The sequence below is a fragment of the Rhopalosiphum maidis genome, chromosome 4 (genome assembly GCF_003676215.2).
Source record: "Rhopalosiphum maidis isolate BTI-1 chromosome 4, ASM367621v3, whole genome shotgun sequence".
Lineage (NCBI taxonomy): Eukaryota > Metazoa > Arthropoda > Insecta > Hemiptera > Aphididae > Rhopalosiphum > Rhopalosiphum maidis.
The window spans coordinates 19,348,660-19,375,260 of NC_040880.1; the positions used below are offsets into that span (position 1 = coordinate 19,348,660).

General features: G+C 25.3%; 4 protein-coding genes across 9 annotated transcripts; 1 reads left to right on the forward strand and 3 right to left on the reverse strand.

Annotated features, from left to right (window-relative positions):
- Positions 1 to 2,544: 2,544 nt before the first annotated feature.
- LOC113561355 lies at positions 2,545 to 7,084 on the reverse strand. 4 transcript variants are annotated; one of them, XM_026967710.1, is made up of 9 exons: positions 6,904 to 7,084; positions 6,578 to 6,761; positions 6,321 to 6,508; positions 5,992 to 6,201; positions 5,835 to 5,909; positions 5,625 to 5,763; positions 3,034 to 3,557; positions 2,802 to 2,967; positions 2,545 to 2,701 (listed from the first exon to the last, which is right to left on the reverse strand). In XM_026967710.1, the coding sequence occupies exons 2-9, from the start codon at positions 6,681 to 6,683 to the stop codon at positions 2,592 to 2,594; spliced, it is 1,518 nt and encodes a 505-aa protein (XP_026823511.1). In that variant the 5' UTR covers positions 6,684 to 6,761; positions 6,904 to 7,084; the 3' UTR covers positions 2,545 to 2,591. The 4 variants fall into 4 exon arrangements, with proteins under 4 accessions (XP_026823511.1, XP_026823512.1, XP_026823514.1 ...); XM_026967711.1 differs by having other exon boundaries at positions 6,864 to 7,084; XM_026967713.1 differs by having other exon boundaries at positions 3,034 to 3,334; positions 3,416 to 3,557; positions 6,578 to 7,084.
- A 7,586-nt stretch (positions 7,085 to 14,670) lies between these two features.
- On the reverse strand, positions 14,671 to 21,505 carry LOC113549495 (solute carrier family 25 member 51). 2 transcript variants are annotated; one of them, XM_026950947.1, is made up of 3 exons: positions 21,375 to 21,505; positions 20,569 to 20,731; positions 14,671 to 15,536 (listed from the first exon to the last, which is right to left on the reverse strand). In XM_026950947.1, exons 2-3 carry the CDS (start codon positions 20,683 to 20,685, stop codon positions 14,802 to 14,804), a joined length of 852 nt encoding a protein of 283 aa, XP_026806748.1. In that variant the 5' UTR covers positions 20,686 to 20,731; positions 21,375 to 21,505; the 3' UTR covers positions 14,671 to 14,801. The 2 variants fall into 2 exon arrangements, with proteins under 2 accessions (XP_026806748.1, XP_026806668.1); XM_026950867.1 differs by lacking the exon at positions 21,375 to 21,505 and adding an exon at positions 20,850 to 21,008.
- Positions 21,506 to 21,587: 82 nt separating this feature from the next.
- Positions 21,588 to 22,733, forward strand: LOC113549632 (programmed cell death protein 6). Of its 2 annotated transcripts, none has more exons than XM_026951145.1 (4): positions 21,588 to 21,845; positions 21,905 to 21,969; positions 22,032 to 22,407; positions 22,521 to 22,733. In XM_026951145.1, the coding sequence occupies exons 2-4, from the start codon at positions 21,911 to 21,913 to the stop codon at positions 22,620 to 22,622; spliced, it is 537 nt and encodes a 178-aa protein (XP_026806946.1). In that variant the 5' UTR covers positions 21,588 to 21,845; positions 21,905 to 21,910; the 3' UTR covers positions 22,623 to 22,733. The 2 variants fall into 2 exon arrangements, with proteins under 2 accessions (XP_026806946.1, XP_026806864.1); XM_026951063.1 differs by having other exon boundaries at positions 21,588 to 21,803.
- A 172-nt stretch (positions 22,734 to 22,905) lies between these two features.
- Positions 22,906 to 26,104, reverse strand: LOC113549422 (probable aminopeptidase NPEPL1). The gene is made up of 9 exons (XM_026950746.1): positions 25,639 to 26,104; positions 25,392 to 25,574; positions 25,029 to 25,313; positions 24,744 to 24,968; positions 24,505 to 24,683; positions 24,312 to 24,435; positions 24,078 to 24,254; positions 23,914 to 24,024; positions 22,906 to 23,184 (listed from the first exon to the last, which is right to left on the reverse strand). The coding sequence occupies exons 1-9, from the start codon at positions 25,786 to 25,788 to the stop codon at positions 23,077 to 23,079; spliced, it is 1,542 nt and encodes a 513-aa protein (XP_026806547.1). The 5' UTR covers positions 25,789 to 26,104; the 3' UTR covers positions 22,906 to 23,076.
- Positions 26,105 to 26,601: the final 497 nt, after the last annotated feature.

The window sequence follows — 26,601 nt, forward strand, 5'->3', positions numbered from 1 at the left end:
ACATTATTATGTAAACAGAAGATAGTATTATTTAAGTACAACTACTTTAATTCAGTACAATAGTTCAATAGCATACATTAAAGAAGATAAAATTTCCATATCAATGCCATATGAGTCAAGACTGAAATTTGGTGTTAAAGATTTATATTTTATACACACATCAATCAGAATATCAAAGACAGCAATATGCAATATGAAATTTATCGGAAAATTTACAAACAAAATAATTTAAAATTTAATTAATAAGTCGTTGGCACTTTTAAACTTATTCAAAACAAATAATATACAAGTAACGATGATTTTATAATTATAAGTAGTACCTCACTTATATAACTTAACTTTAACTGCTTTAAGACTTGAGTCTTAAGTTAATAGTTATATCCATAACTTTTGTCGCTATGTTCCGTGTTATACGAATATTAAGAATGTAATTTAAGATATTCGGACATCGGCCATTTGGTGTATCAACATATCGTATAGTGCTAAAGGTAAGTAAACAATGAATAATTGCACAAGAATAAAATAAAAGGTAGTTTATAACATATTATAAAACCATTTATAATCAATGATAAAACGTTATAAATAAATGCACATTAACTGTTTCTAATTTAAAACTTTACGCGAAAAACAGTGTGGAAATTAACAACTTTATAAATGGAATTTTAAAATTATTTCTTTAGTTACCTACCTATTTATTTTTTAGTACAACTTTCATTGTTCGCGACAGGATAAAATTTATGAAATTCATACTCAATTAACTGCATACCTGTTTAAAATTAGGATAGCTTTTTAAACAAAGTTACATCATTTTTTAGTTCTTGGTTAAATTAAAAATAAACCTACATAAGAAAATACATTTTAATTACTTCTGTTTAAAATCATTTTTCTCGTGAAACAAATTTATATACCACAACAAATACCAAATGGCAAATGTGCAGTAAAAATAAAAATGAGGAGTAACTTACAGTGTAATAATAAAAAAACCATATTACTTTAATAACTAATAAGTAAACCTGGTATATAACATATTTAAAAAAAGGTAAACAAATATTTTAAATTTATACAGTATATTATGGTCTAAACATGACTGTTTTACGCAAAAATTCTGTCCTTATATTTGAATCACTCTGTTATTTTAAATAAAGCAAAGTGAAGAAGAATGTTTTTTTTAAACCTGTGTTTCAATTAAAATCAATGGTTGGATTCAGAGTGTCGGATGCGAAGAATTCATACTAGAAAAGTAGTAAACACCCAACAGTAAATTTTATTATAAATTATATTTCTAATCTTTATAGGTATAAATGCCTGTATTTTAGTAGGAATTATAACCCTTACCTACATAAAACGTATTTAGTTCACATTCGACGAATTTTACTTTCTACAGCTTGACATTTTTAGCAACATGATAATATTAACATTTTTATTATGTTTGTGTACTTCAGTAATCTGGATAGGAGCGATGTAGTAGGAGTGTAACGATGTATAAACAAGTAATGAAAATAATTATTATAGATATTTTAATTTATATGCAAGTACTCTACTAACTACTAGCACCTTCTAGCTACAGTGAAGTCGACCTCTATTCAATCAATTCAAAAATATTCAGTTACCTACTTGGCTACTTAGTACTTGGCAACCTGCATGGTTGTAATACAGCTTTACATAATTAATTATTATTTATAGTTTCTCCCACTATTTATGACTATAATACGTCCTATACTGGCTATACTCCTATACATTTAAACCACTTGAATCTCTGTGTATAGCGGAAGTGAATACAGAACTGCATGTCTAATTATCTACATGTTATGTATAATTTATACTTTGTACATATACATGTATACATTTATAATATAATATATAATAAATTCGTATTAAGCGTACTATAATCATACCGTACTCGCAATTAAAAATAAATCATTATTAAGAAATAACAATAGTAAATAGATTATGAATTAGTTAAAATTATATTAATTATGTAGTGCCACAAGGATTGATTATCTATGATTAGCGCCTGAGGGTATGGTACCAGGATGGCTCCCCCCCCCCCACTAGATCCAGTGCTGGTCATTATTACAGAACAGATTTGAATGCAAAGTACATTTTTTTCCGAAAACATTGCTTTTCAAGCACAAAGTTCATTTCATACTTCAAGAAATTAAAAAAAATGTAACTTTTGTATAGATTTTTTTTCATTTATAAGACTATTACTAACAATCTACATCAATTTTTAAACCAGTATTGTTATAAAATATTCTGATTAATATAATTTAAAAAAATAGAAACCTTAAAATTGTCATTATAAGAAAATACTATATTGTAATATTAACATTATTCAAAACAATATAGTTTTTTTTTTTTTATTACAAAAACTCGCAGAAAGTAAGAAATTTTTCTGATTGTAACCAGTTACATTAATTGAATAAATAAAAATTTTAAAAAAAAGTTGTCTAAAACTTTAGATAACAAAAAATATAATTGTTTATTTTTGGAAAAAAATAAATACATAATATAATTGACTTTCTTAAAATATTTTATTGATTCATGATTATATTATTTTTTTAAATTATGATAATAATGTATACATATTATTAAGTAAGTAATGCATTACCATTATCATTATTAAATTGTTCATTTGACTGAGAAATTTCAGGGTCTTGTTTAGTGGATGGTTGTACTTCTATTATTTTAGTTTTTGTACCTACACAAATTAATAAAATATTATGCATATTATATAATATATGTTTACATTTTACTATTATACAAATTATTTATAGAAATAGTAAATATAAATACATTACTTGGAGAAAATATACTGCTTAGGCGCAATGCTTTCTTTTTTAATTTTGACATAACTGTCTTATTCTTTTTAACTGAAGTTGTATTAATATCAACTTCAAGAAAACTATGGTGTTCTTTTTTATTGTCTTCACAAATGGAAGCTTCAGAAGACTCTTGATTTTCAAACTTTTAATGAAAATAAAAATAATTAATTACATAAATATTTTATTATGTAATAAAAGTTATCAATACCATTTCATGTGAACAATTATCTTGCTCTACACTCTCATCTATCCCATCCATAAACCTATAATACTCTTCTAACTTTCTATTAACTAAATCTTTAATTTCAAATTTTACTAAATCCATTAAAGAGGCATTTTTAAATAATTCATTTACTCGAGTCTGACCAAGTACCAATACAATTTTTATACTGTCAACAAAGTCAGAAGACAATAAAGGCTCTGATAAATTTTCACAAATATTGTTATCATCAATATTCATACGCGCTTCCAGTCTTAGTTTCTTTAACTCATAAAAATCTTTGTCTGAACTGAAATCACCATTACATTGATTACAATCTGAATTTGTTTGATCTATTTCTGGAGTATCTATATTACAGATTCCTTTATACTCATTCATAGGTATAGCGTCAATTGTCCAAGGTGGTCGTTCTGGAGAACTCACTGGTGTTGAATTTTCAATTAAAATATTTGTCTGTGTATATTTTGAGGATTTTTCAGACTTATAAAAATCACACTGTTGATATTTATGATCTAAAACAGAAACATAATTTTAGATTTTGGATGTGATAATTAGATTATACCATATCATTATAATTATAAATGTATAATTCATAAACGTATCTGGCCTTCTTGGCAGTAGTGGCAAGACTATAGCCATCATGGAGTGGGTCCAGAAGTCACCCCTTTCCCTATCGTCGAAAATATTAAATATTGATCAGTATTGAATTATACTTAAAATAATAAAAATAATATATATAAATATAATTAAAATATGAATTATTTAAAACTTAGACTTAAGTACTTAACCATTACTTGTAAGTATAATTTGTTGAAATAAGATGCATGTATAAAATGATCAGTTAAATGAAATAAATTAGTTATTTTTAAATTACAGCCATTGTATCATTAATTAATTAATTTAAACATAAATATTATGTTCATAATTAAAATTATTAATAATTAAATAAGTATAACTTAAAAATACTTATTATTTTACTTAAAATTAGTTTACAATTACAATACATATTGCAATTTACTAAAAGTGATAAAAATCGGTGATTTTTAACTGTTTAGATTTAAAATTTAATAATATGTTTTATATGATTAATTTAAGCATACAAGAAGATATATAATTACATCGATAAAATATTTAATGAACACTAGTAACCAATTATATAGTTATTATATGCAATTCAATATATATAATTTAGACACTGATTTTATGTTAAAATGACTGATATTTTCATTATGTTTGATGCCATTATAGATTATACAGACTGTAATAGTCATCTGTTTTCAAACAGCATTTGTTCTAATAACAAACTACAATTATTTAAAATAAAGTCTATTATAACACAAATGTAGGTAATAACTAATATTAATATGGGTTACATTATTCGTACATAAGAAAAATTATAAATAGGTACATTTAGTTTAGTATTTAGGCATAGGATATAAATTATAAGCTTTCAAAGCAAAGACCAAAGTCGCGGTTCAAAAATGGTTTGCAATTATATTTTTGAATGGTTATATAGTTTTGAAATCTATATATATTATATACAGTAAAATCCCGTTACAACAAACTCCAGGGGACCGAACTTTTTTTTTCATTATAACAGAAATTTTGTTTTAACGAAAATTTGAATAAACTCTTTATAAGCTCAGCTTTTCAGCAGGGGACTTCTATGACTATCGTTATAACGGGATTTTTCGTTGTATTGGTATTCGTTGTAACAGGAATTTACTATATATAATTAATAAACTATCACTTATATATATAAATGATAGGTCATTAATTTACTAACTAAAAATGAAATCTCAATAACTACTTGACCTATGAAGTTAAAATTTGGCAAGTAAGTAGTTTATAAGTCAACTAATCGATAATTTTTCAAAATTTTCATTTTAAAGAGGAGCACAGTGATTTATTGGCTTATGAAAAACACTTATTATTTAATTTATAGGAGTGGCCATTGGATACCGTAAATAAAATAGTAATTATAATCAGATAAATGTTAAAGCTGTATTTTATATTTCGTCAGCTGCTCCGCATTTAAGATCACGCACTACATATAGGCTCAATAAATATAATTTACCCTATACTTTCTCTTTAGCTATTTCATATTTAAGAGGATGTCTTACCCGCATGTGTTATCTCTGTCTTATGAACGTAAGACATAGTAAATTTGCGTTCAGCAGATTCAATTTTATACTGTTAGCTTTACTATTAGAGTCAATTTACATATTATCAAACTTAAAGGTAATAATATTATCCAGGGTATCTTATAGGCTTTTATTGATATTTTAATTTTTAAGTGAGTTATAGTTATGTAAAATCTTAAAACTTTAAAATGCTAGTAATTCGCTAAAAATTAATTAATTAATTATAGGATACAAGGATACACTTATAAACCTATGGTTTAATTTTATACTAATTATCTGTATCTAAAAATATGTATCAACATATTATACAAAAAAAGCAATCTATCAATTTAGGTTAATTTTCATATGCTACAGTATCTCAAGTATCCTACACACTAAAATATAGTTTAAATTGAAACAAACAAAACTTTAGTGAAAAACAAATTGAATAATTACTAATTTTAGATTTAGTAGAATTTTGACATTTTTCATATTCATTTTTAAGACTATTATAATTTTCTTCTAAACTTTCATATTTTTGTTTCCAATACATTTCTTGTATCTGCATAGGGTTATCACCTGGTTGAGGTATTAACTAAAAATAAAATTCAAATTTAATATTATTGACTCAATATTCCAATTTTATGAACCTTATAAATAACTTACATGATATGATAATTTATTTTTATGAACAGAACTACAGTTATTTAGATCATGTTCATCAATGTACATTTTAGTATTCTGAAATTATAAAATGTATTACTTCAATTTTAAATAAACATATACCTAAAATGAATAAGGGCAATTTCAAAATGTACTTTACTTTTAATTTATTCTCAAAAGTTGATGTAATTTCTTTCAATTGAGTTTGAAGTTGAAGGATTTCTAATTTTAAATTATCAACATCTTCATTTTCGGGCGAACTTGTAAAAGTGCATGAGTTGAGTTTATGTCGACGGAAACAATGATATTTCAAATAAGAAATATCCATGAACATCTTTCCACACAACTCACAAAGTGCCATTGAATCTACCTAAATAATTAAGTTTTTATTCAGTATTTATAAGTATTAAGAATCATATTTTAATAAGTAACTCAATAATAGTTATTAATACCAATCTTTTTAAAATTAAGTCTGCATAGTATACATACTTTGTCATTGAACTTAAAAGTCGAATGTTTTTTGTAATGCAACAAAAAGTCTATTATCAATTGTGAAAGACGAAATATTTTTTTTGACACACTCATTTTCTCAATATTGTAACCAAGAACACTGGCTACAAGCATTGACAAACTCTTTACATCGGCTTTATCAACTATATCATTAATGACAAATTCTTCTACACAGGTCAATTCACAAAAAAAATGTTTAAAACAATGTTATATTATATATATCATATGAAAATTACCTAAATATTCCCAGTCTACCGATCCACTATATTGATTGAATCGAAACCCAGTACTAGATGCTATATGTTCAAAATCTGAAGTCACCATTCGCAAAAAATCATCCATAGTTAAGTTATTGAAATAATGTTGTACTCAATGTACTCTGTTTACCTATTGGTAACTAATAAAGTGGAATCTCGCTACCTATTAAAATAAATTAAAATGTACATAATTGGTTGAATATGATAACACGCAAAACAAACAATCCTGAAATCTAAATACACAGTTTCAGAGATTTAAACTAACAACGATCTGTGTAACACTATAATTATAATAACAAACTGACGAATTGAAATCTGTAAATTAACTCAACGAATTTTGGCCTAGGAATCTCAGGTTGCAGCTAATAAGAAATCATTATTAAAAAAATATCATTATAAATTCTCCAACATAATGAATAAAGTAAATTAACAATTATTAAGTAATACAATATATTTTAAACATTATACAACGAATAATAATATTATCGTAAGGAAGAAAAATTTTAAATCTTTAACAATCGTTGTTATCACTTATTCGCTTTCATTTAACGAGTTTACGAGCGAACGGGTGATAACGTTAAAAATTAAAAAATGATTAAAAAATTTGAAGTGAGAAATACAGTGTCGAAAGGTTTGTATGACTGTTCAGAAAAATGCTACTGTTACCCATGCTGACATTCAGTTAAAAAAAAAAAAATAGGCTCGTGAGGAAAGCGACTTGCACTGAAAGACCAAATTCCAAAGTGCAATGGTTATGGTTCAAACCAGTTTCACGAATCCAATAGTCATTATATTTTGGTACTTAAGTCACTGAGCCTGAATCAGTCGATGAATGACTACTGAGTACTGACAAGTACTACCAAACAACGTAGGACCTTAACGTGTTTAACCGTTTTTACTACCTGTAAAGAGAATTACAATTCAATTTCATACCAAATATATTGGAAAAAGTAAGTAAAATGCATGCTGTAATTTTTACATTTATCAGCGGAGCGTAGAACTTGCATGAATTTTTCCGTTTTTATAGTATTATATATATATTTTTATACAATAATGTAGTCCGGTCAACCACGTTCTCGCGTTCATGATGGCATCATTTTTTTTTTTATGACAAAGAATAAAAGAACCGGTTTGATATTATGTAATACATACATTGGACGAAGATTGTAATGCACAAAAAATACTTCGTTCCGAGTACCTAATTTTACCCGTTTTTAAAGCGCTTTTTATTTAGATATTTTTTGAAAGCATCTAAAAATTTTAATTACTTACTAAATTATAATTTATATTATTAATTTAAAGCCTGGATTTATATGCAAATGTATATTCTTCTACAATTCGCCTAGGTAGAATACTTTTGATTATAAATATCGACGTTTTGTGATGTGTATATTCTATGGTTAATTTCTTTTTTTGAATATTTGTAGGTATAGTTGTATATTCTACGACTATAATAATAATCATTATAATTCTATTTTTATTCGTTAAAATAATTGTATTTACGTCTGTACAAATAAATATCTACTGTTGATCGTAAATAACCTGTTATAATTTACATCAATAATTTATCGATGAATGACGAAAAAAAATATTTTCTAGTGGTAAATTTGACCAGCAATAAATTTCGTTTGATCTAAACAAAACATAATAGAAACGACAACTATCAAAATCTCATTATTCACTGATAAATATTTCATTTGACTTTTATGGTTTGAGATAATCGTAGAAATTTTCCATTCGAAAACTTAAAATCGATTTTTATCACTTTTTACTCGTCCCATAGACCTTAATAATAATTTAATATAAATAATAAATATTGTATAACACATTTATATTTACACTAAGTAATTAAAAAATATTATTATGCATTTTTTTTTAATAAACTTTTTTATACATATATTTAGATAGTGTACTTATCCTTAGTCTGTACAATGTACGACAGTACAAAATAAGAGCGCACCACGCGACGCACGAAAACCTGTATTCACGGTGGCATCGTCGGCGACGGCGAACACGGTAGACTAACAACGTCGCTCCTCGATTCATTTGGATGCGCCAAAACGGTGCGCTCTTGGTACAGACTAATATTTTTATTCAAAATCATATACATAGTTTATTAATTTGTAAGAAAAATTATTTTGCATGTTTATAAAATAAATCTGCATATTTTTTAATTTTTATTGCATATAAATCCGGCCCCTAAATTTTTTATAATATAATCGTGATTAGTGATACATTATTAGGGTTAGAAATGTTGGGAACTTGTGTTAATTGCTTAAATATTAATTATTTTAGTTGTGCACTTGGGCACATTGCCAGCCAAACAATAAACCCCTTTGATATAACATAGAAATTGTTATATAACTTAATTTTAAGTTATATAATATTTTATTTTAAATTTTAACTATACTCCATAGTCCGTACCACGAGAGAACGCATACAGTGGCTGACCGAAATTCGTTTTTCGCGCACGAGCGTCCTCCTTCACTTAACAGTCTCAAACCGAAACGAGTCATTCGATATTGGAAGTATAGTCTGCCCAGCGAGAGAACGCGCCGATTCTGCGCAACCTCTTCTAACCTAAACCCTTCTGCTATCAAAACGGGTTCGCTTATGGCTGGGTATCATTGGGGAATGCGCAGAAAAACTGATTTTGGTCGGTTTGCGGCGCGTTTTCTCGCTGGAAAGAGTATAGTCGGTTATATTGTCGTATGCATTCTCTCGTGGTATGGTGTTAGAAATGTAGCCTCGAAACAACGGAATGCGATCATTCGGATGCGCTAGCCGTATGCGTTCTCTCGTGAATAAATAATTATTTTTTTGTACTATTGTATTGTAGCATGTAAATTATCTTTCTTAAATCTTAGATTTTAAAAACTTAATCTAAATAAATAAAAAAAATGTTTAAAAAAGTTGCATGTCTTTTTTTAAAATCTTTAAGATCATAATCATCCTAATCCATCAACTCTACTCTTGATATATTATAATAATTAAGATCAAGTTTCTCAAGTTCTCGGTGTGAAATCTATACATATATAACTGATTAATAGGCTAGTGTTGGCTCTAATATTATAACAGTAAGAAAACAATTTTAAATGTACATGATAATACCTAAAGTTTAACAAAATGTAGTAAATAATGTTTATGCTTTATACATTATACATAATATATTTTTAAAACATAACATAAAATACACAAAATAAATAGTAATGAAAAAATTTTCCTCTAATTCCTAATATACAAAAAATTTCATTTTGCATGTTGCGAAATATTAATTGAATTTTTTTCCTGTCTTACTGTATAAATATATATAATCTCAATGTATAACAATAATAACCAGCTAGTGATTCAAATATAAAATATAATCGACTATTAATTTAGCAATTATTAAACGAACTATATTTATTTCATTAAAAAAATACCTGCTAATTTTTTAGAAGACTAATAATAATAATAAAATTAATTATTTAAAAAAAAGAACTACACATTTCTAATAATATGAATTTTAATTTTAATTATATAATCATTATTTTTTACTAACTTAAATATTATTAACTCCATAGTAGTTTAAAAAAATTATCCAAGAAAATAAGATTCATCATATTTATATACTTTTTAAGTATAGTAAGTAATTACTTTAACTCAATATTAAATTTAAATTAATCATTTGAACCAACTTGCATATTAATATTTATAAACAAATATACTAACTATTGTTATTCAAATATATCCAAAACAACAATATCATAATATCAAATAATTATAAAATCATAAGAACTTAAAAAACTTGTAGTTTGTTTTGATATTTTATATTTAAATTTAAAAATATATGATAAATTTATTAATTATTATATTTTTTTAGTTAGTAATATTTTAATACATTTTCTAAACATTCTATGTTCATTTTACTAAGTAGCATATACCTTAAAGTAATTTAACCTTCAAAAATATATATTTTGACCTACAGCTATGGCCTATGCCCTTAATCTACATAATGTTTATCTAAATTGCTATTTATTTTAAAAGATAAAATGAAATTTATAGTTAAATATTAAATCATTGTTTAATATATTGATTATATTCCATGAAATCATTCAGTAAAATTACCATTTAAAATATTTATTAATATTAGTATTATAAAGAAATTATTGATGATTTATAACTCTATTAAACGATACGTCATGTATTAGATAATATGTATACATAATTTATTTTATTCAATATAATATTATATTCCTAACATACATATAAGTACAATTTGTATTACATTTGCTTACCTACTAAAATGTATATATTATTATACACTTAATCACTAAATAAAAACTATAATATTATTTCTTTTTGATTCTAAGCAGAGCTTAGAATGTATTGGTTTTAGATTGGTGCGTTGTATTTTTGTCTGAAAACACATTTATAGTAGAAAAATTTGGTACTTTTAAGAAGCTATAAGTAAAAATATAACATATGTATTACAGTGACTTACTGAATAATAAACAGAGCAATTGCCTACTTTCCTCTTTTTTTATTTTACAAATTGTTCAAACTTATAATATAAATAAAATAGAACAATAGTTACATTTTAATTTTTTTTTCTCTTGGCTATATATATTTTGAGATTGGGAAAGTTTTTCATTGTGTCAAAAACATCTCAGTTAGGCGCCTGAAAAAATTAAATTTAAGTACTTGACCATCAAAATTTAACTTTTTTGAAAGATTTTCATGGTAGACGAATAATAAAAATATAAAAATTAAAAAAGTTATATCTACAAGTACTATGTAAAAATTCTATTAAGTTTAATTTGAATTACAGGTGAATTATAAGTATGTTTACAACATTTGAAGCAAAACCAGCTAAGAAGGCTGTTTCAAAACATAAGAAGGTATTAAAAATTGTAAAGAAAGGTGCAATCAAAGTATGGAAATATTGCAAGTCTGCTGTAGTGAAATATTTTGATGATATGATGAAACAAGAATATGTTATCGTTAGAAACGGTATTATATACAAAAGAGGTTGTGAACCCAAACATTTTTACTGAAAAGTAATTACCTATTATGTTTATAAAAAAACATCAACATAGTTCAATAACCCAACTAAGATAACTAAAGGAAATGTCTAAATTATCAGCTTTTTATTTTTTTAATTTTACTGCCAATAATAATTATGTTATATAACATTAGAACTATAATTTAATGATGCTAGATAATATTTATTAATAAATAACATGGTACAAAAATATTAAATAGATTTGATTTGATTTTTACTTTTTATAGTACAGTTAATTATTTTATGTTTTGAAAATGTATAAATAGTATTCTTTCAAATTTTATGTGTTTTTATTACTGATAATTGATAAATAATTGCATGGAGTAAGTATGGTTAAACTTAAAAATTGAATGTTTTTTTATAATGTAATAAAAATTTAATTATGAGAATTTGATATGTGTTACTTAATTTAAAATAATATATAAACAATTACCTACTTGTCCTGCCTAAATCTTAAGTTATTACTTTAAAAAAAAATAATGTATATTTAAGAGGTTAACTTTGGAATATTCTTATAAAATTTAAAGAAAAAAGAAGGAGGAGTTACTCTAGGTGTTCAATGTATTCGTCACTGAGTAAATCACTGTAAAATTTGAATTCAGTGATAAATCATTGCATAGAAAAAACAATTCTAATTATCTGAGTAAAGATCAGACCATCTGTCTATAATTGTAAGGATATATTATTGCTTAATATAAGTATATATTTTACATTACTAATAGTAATTTTAGTATAGTATTAGTATTTTTAAAGTATATCTGTTAATAATATGGTAGGTTGAACTAATTTTTGCCAAAAACAGATTGTGTATATTGCGTATCAGTCACAGCGCAAACAATCTTAATTTGTGGGACATGTCGGTGTTTTAATACTAATGTGAAATAATACTACTAAATCTATGAACTATAATTAATCCAGAACCATTGAAAAAATGAAACCTGTCAGCTTTGATATATTCCAACCACTTAACACCAAATTTTTGTCTGGAACACTTGTCCCAAAAAATCATGGTCGCCCCGCCACTGATGCGTAATATAATAATTATTAAAATATTTTTTCACAAATATTTATTCATGTTATTTATGACTTTAATTCCAATTTGAAATATAATACCATCAGCACCTGTTGAAACTTAAAACTTTTTTATGGAGTTGTACAATATGTAATTACAGCCAAAAAAATAGTTTTGATTGTAAGATTTGAAAAATTGTTATGCTGCTGATCAAATAAATTTTAATTTAAAATACAATAACATAAAATTTTCTCCTTTAAGAAAATGATGTATACCTATCACCTGATGACTGATTATTATTATTTATGTATTATAGTATCTTGCACATAGGTGTAACTAGAGGACTAAGCCTAATCGTTTCTTTAAGTCTCGTCTATAAAAACTATTGAAAGAGATTTATCAAATGTTCTAAATAATGAAGACATTTTAAATAAATTGTCCAATATTGAACGGAGGCTTAAACTGTAATGATTAGTGTATTATTGTGTTACTTTTAGAAATCCTTTAGATTTCACTTATGTTGTAAAAAAATTAAACATGAATTTGTATCTAAAATAATATTTTGATCATTTAATTACTACTGTACCATTTTTTTCTTATGTGTTTTATACACACAACAAAATATATCACACACTATAATAATCAAACAATATTTTAATTTTAACAATTTATTTAACATGAGTGGAAGTGACAGAGCCTCTTGTTTACTTATTTTGAAAACGCTAAGGCTGGAACACCACTAACTTCTAGTTACGCCTATGGTCTTGGACTACACTATATTCAAAAATCTAAATGATCTAAGAACTAATTATATATATTTTCCCTATACATTTCTAGTTCTCAACCAGTATGTAGCAACAGTATTACATACAACTCTGTTCAGTAAAAAAACATGCTGTAGTTTAACGAAAATTTGTTCTTATTAATATTATTTCTAATACTATTTTGTCTTAATTATTTAAATATGTCAACATTTATTTAGATTTAAGTTAGGGTATTGACACGTAAAAAAGGTTTAAAACAACTACAGTATACATGAATTGACATACAATATTCACAGCTTCCGTATTCTGTCTATCGTTAGTTGGATCTAATTACCTGAATTTACTCTTGATTTTAAATTAATTTAAATAGATTATACAGTGAGTTCCGCTTAATGTGATCACATTGGTTCAGATGATTTTGATTCCATAAAAAAATTTTTTTTTATTAATAAGTTTAATATTTATATCATGTTTAAAATTAAATTAAAATAAACTAAAGAAACTATCTAGTTTTGATTTTACTTGAGAAAATATTAATTTCATTTTGATATTAGCCTGAAATTAAAATCCATGTTCAATTAATATAATATACATGGTTTTTTTTTTAATTAAATAAATAATAATGTAAGTACAATTTAGTCGAATTTACTTATAACTTAGAATAACTGAAAAGTATTGTTTTCGCCATATTTTTGAATAGTTCCTTTTTACTTTTTCAAAAGAATTCTTGTTTCTTTTTAGTGAACGTTTCAAATACCATTAAAGCAATAAGAATTTTCTTAAAAATGATTCAATTATCTGGTACTTGGTGGTTCTAATAAAAGGTTAATTTAACATTAGTAACATAAGATCTGGTCCGGAATTTAAATTTTGATTCCAATAAACGGTTGGTTCTATAAACCAGTGATCACATTAAACAGAAATCACTGTATATACATATCCAACAACTATAGAAAATATAAGATATATTATAGTGTATACTATACTAGTTACTTTAGTAACATTGTGCTAAATTCTTTTTGTTGTTATAATGTATAAGTTTACAACCATGAAGATTAGAACTAATTTAAAAAAATGTATTTCTCATATTCATGGCACAACCTTTACTTGAGTTATAGTCATCTATGCAAGACTATTTTTGATGAATCTATTTATAGCCAGTATAGACATAATTTGAATTAAAATAGCATTTTTGAGTTAATGTACCTATTCAAATAATCCATTATTATAATAATAAAAATAATTACTCAGATTGTAACTATAATAACAGTATTTATTAAGCAATTCAGAGTAATAAATATTAAACAACAAAAAACACAAATTAAATTAGGTAAATCAAATATTTTGAAGAAGCAAAAATAATGATCTAATATTACATGTCATTTAATTATTTTTCAAAATATGCTTTAAATTTTCATAAGCAACATTAACCACGCCCCAACTAATAAATGACCTTGTATAGTTCATGTGCACTCCTCGATAAAAATATGATACTCTATTTCCACGTTCTTGATAAATTTCAGTTGCTGCTTCTTTAATACTTTTAAATGGACCACCCAAGTTGCTTTGCATGTGCACTTTAAGTACATTACATGGATAAAATAGAGCACTATTTAAAGCACCAATAAATGCTCCGGTCAGAAACTCTTTAAATAGTTTATAGCCTGTCCATGCAGTAGAGGGTATCACAATGTATGAATTGGCAGCTTCGCGCAATAAGAAAAATGAAATATTAGAAGGCCCATTGCGCAACAAAATTGGTGTAAGACCACGGTAAAATTCAGACACTGAATATTCAGTAGCAATAACTTTTATTGCATGGCGCATATTTATAAAATTTTTATTATAGTGGTTGTCCTGAAGTAATGTTTGTACACGTTCAAATGGTGTTAACGTGGCTTCTGCTGTACCAGCTACCAATGCTGCAATGATTTTTGCTAATCTGGAGTTTAAATTAGATTCCAAAAGTGGTTTTTGAATTGCGTCATAAGTGCCAAACATTAATGATGTAGAGATTGTCTTCTGAAATAACGGTGGGTAAATCCCTCGATAAAGAGTAGAAAACCCTTCATTCATAAGTTGAGAAGCTGCATTCCTTAGGCCTACTCCATGTAGCATCTAAAATAAATTTAATTCAAACATATAAATGTAAATAATTTACATGAATATAAATGTATACAATCTGTATAAGAATTAAAATTGTAAAAAAGAAACAGTGAAAACCGCCAAGCAACCCCAAAATAATATAATTTTGTAAGACTCTTAAAAATTAAAACTTATCAACAAGGAAACGAAACATAACAATAGCTTGTTAAAATTAAATTATAAAGAAATATATCCATCTAAAAATACAGATTATTTACTAGTTAAAAAAATAGTACAAGGTTTAAATCTCATACAGTTTCTTCTTTGACATTTTTTACTGAACAAATATAATTCATTAGCACATGGAATAATCAAATTTAAAATTGTCTAGCATTTGTAAATTATTAAAAAACAAAAAAAAATTATTTAACTAATAATATTAAACTAATCTATCAAAAGAAATTATTTCACAGATTTTTAAATTTTCAGTATCCAGTATTTTGTCCAAATACAATATTTTATATTTTATATGCTGTAAGTAATCGTATTTGTCTGAATAATAAAATCTTTGATTTCTAAAACAAGATTTTAATTTTAAAGACTCAAATAACTTTTAATAAAAAAATAAATTGTCAGTCTTGGAAATATTTAAAAAAATAATGTTAATCATATACTAGGTCACACAAAATGTAACATTTTTAAGTGCTAACAAAGGTAAATACAAAATACAAGTCTTGATAAATGTTGTCTACCTTAAACATTTCTATGTCTTAAGTGATCTACCATATATTTTTGTATTTAATTAAAATATGAATAAATAATAAATGTAAAAATATAATATATTTATTATTTAATAATAATAATATATAGGTACACAAGGTGAGTTAATATAACAACCATTTTATTTTATTAATTCATAATAAAAAAAAATATGTAATACAAAGTTTTTTATTTAAAAATATGTATAATGATTATTAATTTTTATATTTTTTTACAATATTTTAGGAAAGGTTTTGGATGTCAACTAAAGAAATTCAAATGGAAACCTAAACTTTTTTTGCAAACATAATGTGAAGTATTTATTTCAATCCAAGGTGAGTAAAGTAGTAGATCAACATTTTTCAGGATATCGCCGTAATATTTCACTCTCTGTTCATCTTAACTTGTAACTAATTATAAATTAATATCTTAAAAAAATATAAAAATTACTAATCATTTTATAAATATTTTTCTCTTTTATGAATATTTATAAAATAAAATAGCTATAACATAAATTTTGAATCACAGTATGTGTGTGAAAATATACATAAATATTATCTAGTAAAACATGATTAAATAGTTTATATTTTATAGACGTATAATCACGTCACTATCTAATTCCATATAAAAAAAATGTATTAAAAGTTACAAATTAAAATATGTATTAAAATTAAAAATAACTATTCCTTTTTTTATTTTCATTATATACAAATAATTATTAAAAAATATTTATTCTGTACAATTGATAACAATCAAATGGTTTACCATTATTCTGCTGAGTTAAAGCTAAGATGATGTACCATGTATTTTTTAACTGTATACATTTTAAAAGCTTTCTATAGACTATGTACGTTAAATGTGTACACTAGTGAGATCAACAAAAACTAGATCTTTTAATTTTCCTATAAAATCAACCTATATCTCTAACATCTTATATGCAAGCCATTCGTTAGAGTATTTCAATTTAATTTTGAATTATTTCATATAATGTCTGTTTATCCTTTATTCTACTATAAAGTATCTTGCCTTGATAACAAACATTTTGTTATTTTCACAAATACTAAACACCAATAAACTAATATTTTTTACCATAATTTCCATAAATAAAATCAGGTTCCTCTTCATCGCTCAATTTGTCTACATCCAAATTTTCAGTAATAATATCAACCTCTAATGAATATTGTATATTATACTTCTATATTTATGTATTTATTCATATTTTAATTTAATATAAGAAGTATGTAATAAACGACATAAAACAAACACTAAACAGTAATGACTAATGGGTGTAAACATGTAGTACACTGCATATAACAAAAATACTAAATTTAGTTTATAAATTAAAATAGAAACAGTATTTACATGGTTTTTTTTTTTAAATTTTACATATTATGTAAGTTGCACATAAATGTATACCTAATAAGATTAAACAAAATATATTAGACCATAGAAAATATTTAATTTGGTTTATTTAACTTTATACTGTATACTATAAAAACAAATTAACTAAGTACACATAAAATGGGTTTTTATTCCAATAATTAGTGCAAATTAAGTAAGCAAAATAAAAAATAATTACATTAAAAGTAAAAATAATAATTAAACAACATGCTCTTTTGGACATAACATTGCATGGGATAAAACAAACACATTATGTATTATATAATAACTATAACAACTATAGTAAATTTAAGTATGTATTAGTTTGTCTTTTATGTTTTCAGCAGATGAGTGTGTTGTTGATCATTGCCACAGTGCAATTCTAAAAATAATCATTTTTTATAATATGAATAAAATATGAAAATACGGAGAAAAAAATAAAAAATAATTAATATAATATGAAGACACTACAAAATCTTGGTTCACACTACAAAAAATTGAATATTTTACCAATGATATGTATTTAATTTTGTGCTATCTTTAAATTAATATATTTTCAAATTTTAATAGTTTAATTCTGGGTAAAAATATAAAATAATAATAAAGAATAAACTAAACTATATTAATAATTACTATTTACTGAATTAATTATTTGAGTTTTGAATACAAGTAGATTTTTTACAAAATACAAACTGCTGAGCGTAAATTTACTATGTTACAACAAATCTGGTATAGCATCCTCTTAACAAAAAAGGGTCTCATTTAAAAATTTAAGTTATGTGCATACTTTGAAAAAAATTGTAGAAAAATTTCTGATCCCATATAAGTTTAGCTCATGTTCTACAATCAAAATTTAATAATATACCAAAATTACTAAGTTATAGTGTTTCCTATTTCCACAGATAAGCAGTATAATATGAATATTAAACATACTCGTATTAACAATTATCATAATATCTCACCCATGTTATCTATTTAATGTCATTAATTAATAAAATAAATTTACTGTAAACAAACAAAACATATAAAACTAATTCATTATTTTATTCTAAACTTTAAAATTACCATACTTGAATATCTATTATACATTTTAATATTAACATTAATGGAGATCAAACATTGGTAAAATATCAAAAATTATGTTAAAAAATAATATAGGTATAATAAAATAAACTCAACAAATAAAATGAAACTTGTCAAGTTAAATAGCTTGCTTTTAAATGTGTGGCACTGCTTTCAGAGATATATGACACCGGGTGTAGTGTGTTTTTCACTTGTAGCTGCCAGTATGGCAATGTCTGAAGCTTTAAGAAAATTTTAGTAGTAGACAAGTTTCACAGTTCATACTTCATTGAATAATCAACAATAACATGCATGATAAATAATAATTTTAATAATAATATAAAATAATTAAATTAAAACTAATATCAAAACTATGTACAAGAAAATTCTTATTATTGGGCAATCAACAGGTATTATACTTAAAAGTCTGGCAAAAAAAAGTCCACAAATAAAAGCCTGGTAAAAATTTATTTTTAAAAATTATATTAATATACACTAATTCAATTTACATTAATAATTATTAACTAATGGAATAAGAATAATCATTTACAAATATTTGATTACTTAAATTATAGTATTGCATTATTGTATTTACAGTTCCTTTTTTTTAAAAAGTTATTTACATTTTTACATACCTAAATAAAACAAAATATTAAAAAAACAGTACAATTACTATAAAATATGATATTTGTCAATTTATGGATTTTTTTTAAATATTCCAAAAATACAATAATAATAATAAAATAGATAGATAATAAATATGTTTTTATTTTACGCTTATTTTTAATGTGAAATTGGAATTTGTGTTTCATTTACTTATAATGACATTTTCACTAAAAAAAAATTGTTGGAATTAAAAACACTAAGGATTTCACACACACACACTGAGCATTTGCCAAAATAACCAAACTATTATTCAGAGAAATTCACTTTTAAAATTAAAGAAAGCTAAGTAAAGATAATGTGTGTAATAAATTTGTAAATTACGACTTTCGAATTAAAGTGATAATCTATAACATAATGTCATAATATAAAATGGTTAGTCCTTAAACTTAAGTAAATATTATTAGGTAACTTATCTTAATAACTATTTAATTTGAGACTTTTATTCCATCAGACTTTTTTTGTCAGATTTTTGTACGGGGATTCCAATCAACAATATCATGCATGAAGTTTATTGAAAAATCGTGGCAAAAAATTTTGAACATTAAATTATTGGCTAAAAGACACTACATACGTGAATAAAATTATATTATTGGCATTATAGCAGCAGATATAAGTAACTATAAATAATTGTAAGGCCTCTTAGACTAAATGTTCTTTTTATTGTATAAAATATAACCTATTGTGTTCAAACCTATCATAGTAGCTAAGAGAGATATAAAGCAAATATTTTTAATAAATATAAAATATAATTATTTTTTAAAGAAAACTGTTTATATTAGAATCTTAATCTGGATTTTTTTCTTAAAAAATCAAATATATCCTTAACTATAATAATATATGTACATTTTTAGTAGCTATTTAGATGCAAATCTTATTTTTTTTTAGTATTTCAAGGTCTTAGTTTAGAAATTGTTATAAATATAAATAATAATTTTTTACTATAGGTATATGCATTTAAAATGCACAATTTATTTTGTATTAAGCTCCAAAGTTTTAGGTTAGGTTACATTATTAAATAGGTAAATTAAAAATAATAATTAATAAATTTAAAAAATAATCATAGTATAAGTTAGTGGATGTTAATATTATTAATTCGCCCTACTATCTACTTGACAATTATAAATTTACAATTTACAATTTTAGCTCTAATTCAAATAATATACAAAAAGCTGAAAAATTTAATTTTTTAAATGAATACCTGTCTGAATATGATTTTATTAATTGGGAAGGTAATGCCGACATTAATAATAGCAGCTCCACAACCACAAACAAATTCTGAATATTCTTCTCGACTCAAATGCATGAAAAAGGCCATATCGTGTTCCTTTCAATGTCAGCTTATTTTTAGTTCATATATCATCCTGGAACCATACATAATGTATTATTATAATTTGTAATTAATCTACAAGGTTATGTATGAAATATATAAATAAAAACAATGTATATTTTGACAAACCAATGAACTAGTATTGTGTTTACCTATTTTTTGGTATATACAGATATACAGTAAACTCGTCAAAGGCCGAACTCCCAATTCAAGTCTTCATAAACAGAATATTAAATTTTTCTCAACCATACATTAATTAAGTATTATAAATTTATGAAGTACTTGCCTGTCTTATCAAGAGAGATCACAAGAACGTAGAAACAATTTAATGATTCATGATAATACCTTTAAAACATTATATTATGATAATAGTATCAGTAAAAAAATATTTCAATCACAGATTTCAATTATTAACTTTACCCATCGATTATTTTATAGACAGTGGTGTCACCTGTCGTGACGATAAGTTGGGCCACGATTTAAGATATATCCGTATACTCGTGAGTCGGGCATTTGAATTTTGAATACGGGATGGGGTTAATTCAATAAATGCTAGTATATTTCAATCATATTACTATCCAATTATAAGTACAATAATTTTACGATAATATATCTGAGAATGCATTCAGGAAAAAATTAATATGGGATTTTATATATTTTGAATTTGGTAAACTTACAATTTTGCTCTGCTTCGATTACATAGTTTCTTTTATATAATTCTGGCTGTTGTCACTAAGGAAGAACTGCCCTCATAAACGTCAGCGATAATAATAATATTGTACGTCAACCACGATATAAAGAAAATATTTTCTCTACATCGTAGCGTCAACCCACGGCTATAGATAATATTATCAATTGTCATCAACAGTCATAATAAAATGAGTACAGAGTAAAATGAGTAATGGGTTAGTTATCGTCATTCATGTCACTCATCAAAGAATAGATAAAGATAATAAAAATTATCTATTTCTGAGGTGCTCGTAATCAGTCTTGTAGTCGTATCGTTTAGAATTTTAAATCAGTCATCAATAATATTATTATACAAACACTACGGCATTGACTATTGATTATTGACTCATTAATATTTAGGATTTGAGGCGTTATCGGTGAGTCACAAAGCATGAAAAGATATAATAATTAAGCTACAAGTAGTAAAAGTTTCACCTAAAAAATTGATATATTATTCTAATACCTAGTATTTTTTCAGTCTAAAATGGCGAACTTTTCATCGCCAATGCCGTCCAGAGAGTTCTTATGGGACGTGTTTCAAAGGTAAGTAAAAATAATAATATCAATATTCAAAAATATTTTAGGGTAAAACAATATTGTCGTAGGGTTGACAAAGATAGAAGTGGATTCATCTCGTCTGATGAACTTCAAATGGCACTCTCCAATGGAACTTGGACACCATTTAATCCAGAAACTGTACGTCTTATGATTGGTATGTTTGACAAGCACAATCGAGGTACTGTATCTTTTGACGACTTTGGTGCCCTGTGGAAATATGTAACTGATTGGCAATCGTGTTTTCGATCATTTGACCGAGATGGTTCTGGCAATATAAATGTATCCGAACTCAAAGATGCTCTGTCATCGTTTGGTTATAGACTCGGCGAACAAATTGTTTCAGTTATGCTTAAGAGATTTGACCGCTTTGGTCGTGGCACTATACTTTTTGATGATTTCATTCAATGCTGTGTTGTGTTACATGTATGTATTATTAATTTTTTCAAATATTATTAATTGCCAATTAACTTTATTTTAGTGTATTTTTTTATAAGTATTCATTTTTACTTTTTAATAACTTACATTTGTATTTATAGACGCTAACTGCTGCATTCCGTCAATTTGATACTGATCAAGATGGATATATTACTATTCATTATGAACAATTTTTAAACATGGTATTTGGTTTAAAAATATAAATGAACTTCATTGTTAATGGAGTTTTTTTTGTCTTATAAGACGATCAGTATAAAGAATAACTTATAATGAAATATGATGTAAAATATAATATTTCAGTTAGATGATTACTTTATCTGTTTTTTCTTGTGACACATTGGTTATTTTTAATACTGTCTAAATGTGATATTTTTAAGCTATCAATAATTTTATAATTGTTATATACTTGAATTAATAATTTTCATAATATATATTACCATTTTAATATTTTATACAGTTCCAATTTTATTGAAATAAACAAAAATAAATTTCAAACAGATTTTATTTTTCAATTATTATTTTAAAGAAAACATTTTTTTAAAAGTTATGGCACATGTAAAAAATACAGAAAGAAAATAAAAATATCGATTTTTAAGTTAGATTCACAAAAAATATTTAATTAAACATGAATTTTTTGAAGTAAATGTTGGTAATGACTTAAGAATATTCAATATGTTTGGAAACATTTTGCAATAGAAGATCGTTTGTATACTTAGCAAAAAGTGCAGTCAAAAGTGCTACTCCATACCCAGTTGCTCTTTCGCCCTATAAAAAAAAATGTTATACATAAGAAAATTAAGAAAGTCAATTGGTTATTTACTCATTCACAAGTCTAACATATTAAAATAAAATAGCAAATTTAGGCCATTGCTTTGAAGAAATATAATTTAAAAGGTAACAAATAAGTTTTTTGCAATTCTAACAACCCAACTTATGGCAAATAATTTAGATGTTACAATTTTGTAACAATTTCTAAATAGTTAAATATTAAGATAACTACAGTTCAATTACTATTATGTTGTTTAAAAACAATAAAATATTTAATACAGTATTAGAGGCTACTAATTGCACTCACTATGGAACTAAATCATTAAGTCCATTATTGGAATAAGTCAATAAGACAAGGGTCAAAGAATAAAAAGATAAATATATCAATTTTAAAACAAAAAAAAATTAAATATGGCAGTGATTCATATTTATGTTGTAATTCATAAAGGTGAACATAAAAATTGATAACAAAAAAAATAGCAAACATTTTTTAAAATGATACTTTTTTTATCTAATGAGACGCGGAAATTGACTATTAATATAAAAATTCAGAAAATCGTACTAACAAATTTGTGAATATGTCCTTGAAAATACAAAATAACTCCATTCCAGTTTAATAAGTAAAAAAGACAACAATTTAATGTATGTAAATTGAGACTAACCTGATTGAGTTCTATAGGCAAATGAGTCAATTAAACCTGTAATAATAATTAAAGTTATATTTACGTAATGAGAAGGCCCAGCAATGTCCACATGAATCCATTGATTAGCTGTATCAAAGCCAAGATGAGCAGCTATAAACAGTCCCGCACATGACGAAGTAGCATTTGATCGATCCTAAAAAAACATCAATTTAGTATTTATTTAATAAAAAATAAATATAATCTTACAGCGACAGAGTTTTTCATGTCAGCTACAGATGATGAAAATTCACAAAAATGTAATTCTGGACAGTAGACAATTGGAAATGTTAAGTCACCAGATATTAGGCCAGCAGACACTACGTTTTTTTCCCATTGTTCCGAGTTGGACATAACTGCAGCATGATACTTTCCTGTGCTAATTGACTAAACACAAACAATTTAATACTTCAATACTTAATTAAAAATAATGTTTAAATATACCTGTGCTCCAGTTAGTGTAGCCATATCTAATATCACTTTAGCATTAAGATCTCGAGATGCATATACTACACCATCTGATAAAACTAGACGTCCTTCAGCATCAGTATTATTGATTTCAACAGTTCTAAAATCAAATTGAAAATAATTAATTTCCAGTGTTATTGGATAATGGAAACACTAATACAAAGCTAACCTTCCTGAATAAAGTGTATGTATGTCATCAGGACGTGTTGAATCTGGTCCAATTGAATTTTCCGCCAAACAAAAAACAGCATGTAGATTTTGCTTAAAATTAGACTTTACTATAGCATGGAACGCTCCTAAAATAGCAGCTGCTCCAGCACAATCTCGTTTCATGCCTGGCATAGCGGACTGAAAATGTTAAATGAACAAGTTGCATTTTTTTTATAAATGCATTAAAAATATATTTACTTTTCCTTTGATGCTAAGGCCACCAGTATCATAGACAATGCCTTTGCCAACCCAAGCAATTGTTTCTGTGGCTCCATGTGGAGTGTAAGATAATACAGCTAGAGCTGGACCTATAGAAGATGCTTTACCCACACCATATATTCCTCCTAGACCTTTTATCTTCAACTCTTCGCCGCTAATTATTGTAGGATTAATATTCAAGTCAGCTCCTACATGTTTTATCTCCTAAAAGTTGTATCCGAAATTAAAATTATCCAATGTATTCAGCCATTTTGTTTGACTTGCATCTAAAAAATGATTGACATTCATATCATTACACGGAGTATCAACAATACGTGCAGTCATTTTAATAGCATTAGCTATTCTTTCCAAAGTTGCTATTTCTTCTTTTTCCACTTTGTTATCACCATTGCTGTCGGGCACTATTATAAACTCTACTGTAACTGTTACAGTAGCTTTCTTCTGTTCTTTTAGTTTTCCAACATATATTTTAGTTTTACGGCAATAGTCATAGAACGCCCGAGCTGCAGCACAACCAGAGGCAAACATGTCTTTTCGCTCGCAAACAATCTTTAACAATAATATAACAATTTTTAAAATAAACAAAATTGAATAAAATAAATAGCTATTATACTATTTCTCACTAACCACAATACATTCATTGTATCCAGCTGAATTCAAATTGATCAGTTTTGTTAGCATATGGGGTTGTGCTGACGAATTATGACGACTGTGATTGTTGGAAATGGCCGCTAAAGTGGCAGTGTTGAGAAAAAGTGGACAAGTGTCTGTTGGACAAGGATTTAATACAGACAAAGCAGATTTAAAAGTCTAAAAAATAGAAAAACTTTAGTACAAAACATATTTTTAAATATTTATCAAACTGTATTCTCACCTGTTCATTAACCCGTGGTTCTAATTTACATTTGACTGCAGAATAAGATAAACTAGACAAATGTTTCTCTTGGCCTACGATCAGTACAGGTACACTGATCGGATCGGTTTTACTCAAAGAGGCCGAAAACTTAACAGTGGTGCTAGCCATTATGTTGACTACCCACACACTAAAACGATGTAAAGTTGAATGTTAATCAGTTTCACGTTTACTGGTAGAATTGAAAGTATCCAACACCGCTATTCGTTAATAGCAGACAAACATTATTTCTGAAAATACTAAATTCTGCATTCGCTATCTCGATCACTGTAATCATCTAATCAGTTATCTCTTTTCTATGATCTAGATTCTTATTTCTTCATTTAAGAATGCAGAAAGTTTGAAGGATTAAAACTTAATAATAGATATTAGATATGAAATTTTGAATCATTTAAACCGAGGTTACAAGAGAATCAAATAATGAAATAAATAAGAAATAGAATTTATAAAGAATTCTTTATAAATTTTGCATCCGAACACCTAAAGTATTAACTATTGGCCAGATGTTAGAAACGAGAAATATCATTCACCAATCACCGCTATCACAAATAAAAATAAATTTTATTAACCTGCCGTAAATCGCAAAACTCAGTGTAAATAATTTTACACTTTTACTTTTCGGTTTTTCACCTTTTGCCACATAACTCATTAATACACTTTAATAGTAAGTACTATTGTACAAATGTAGACAATGAGTTAGGGCTCAGAATTTGATGACCTTAAAAACATTAAAAAATGCAAATATGACATTATGACATAAAAATGTCAAAAGTCCAGATTCATTTTTTATAGTCGGACAAAAAGTCCGAAAATACAAAATATTTTATTTAATTAATAATTATTTTAAAAACTTAAAAATTTAAAAATGTTTATATATAGACATTATATATTATACACATTATATTATTATATTTATTTCTATTT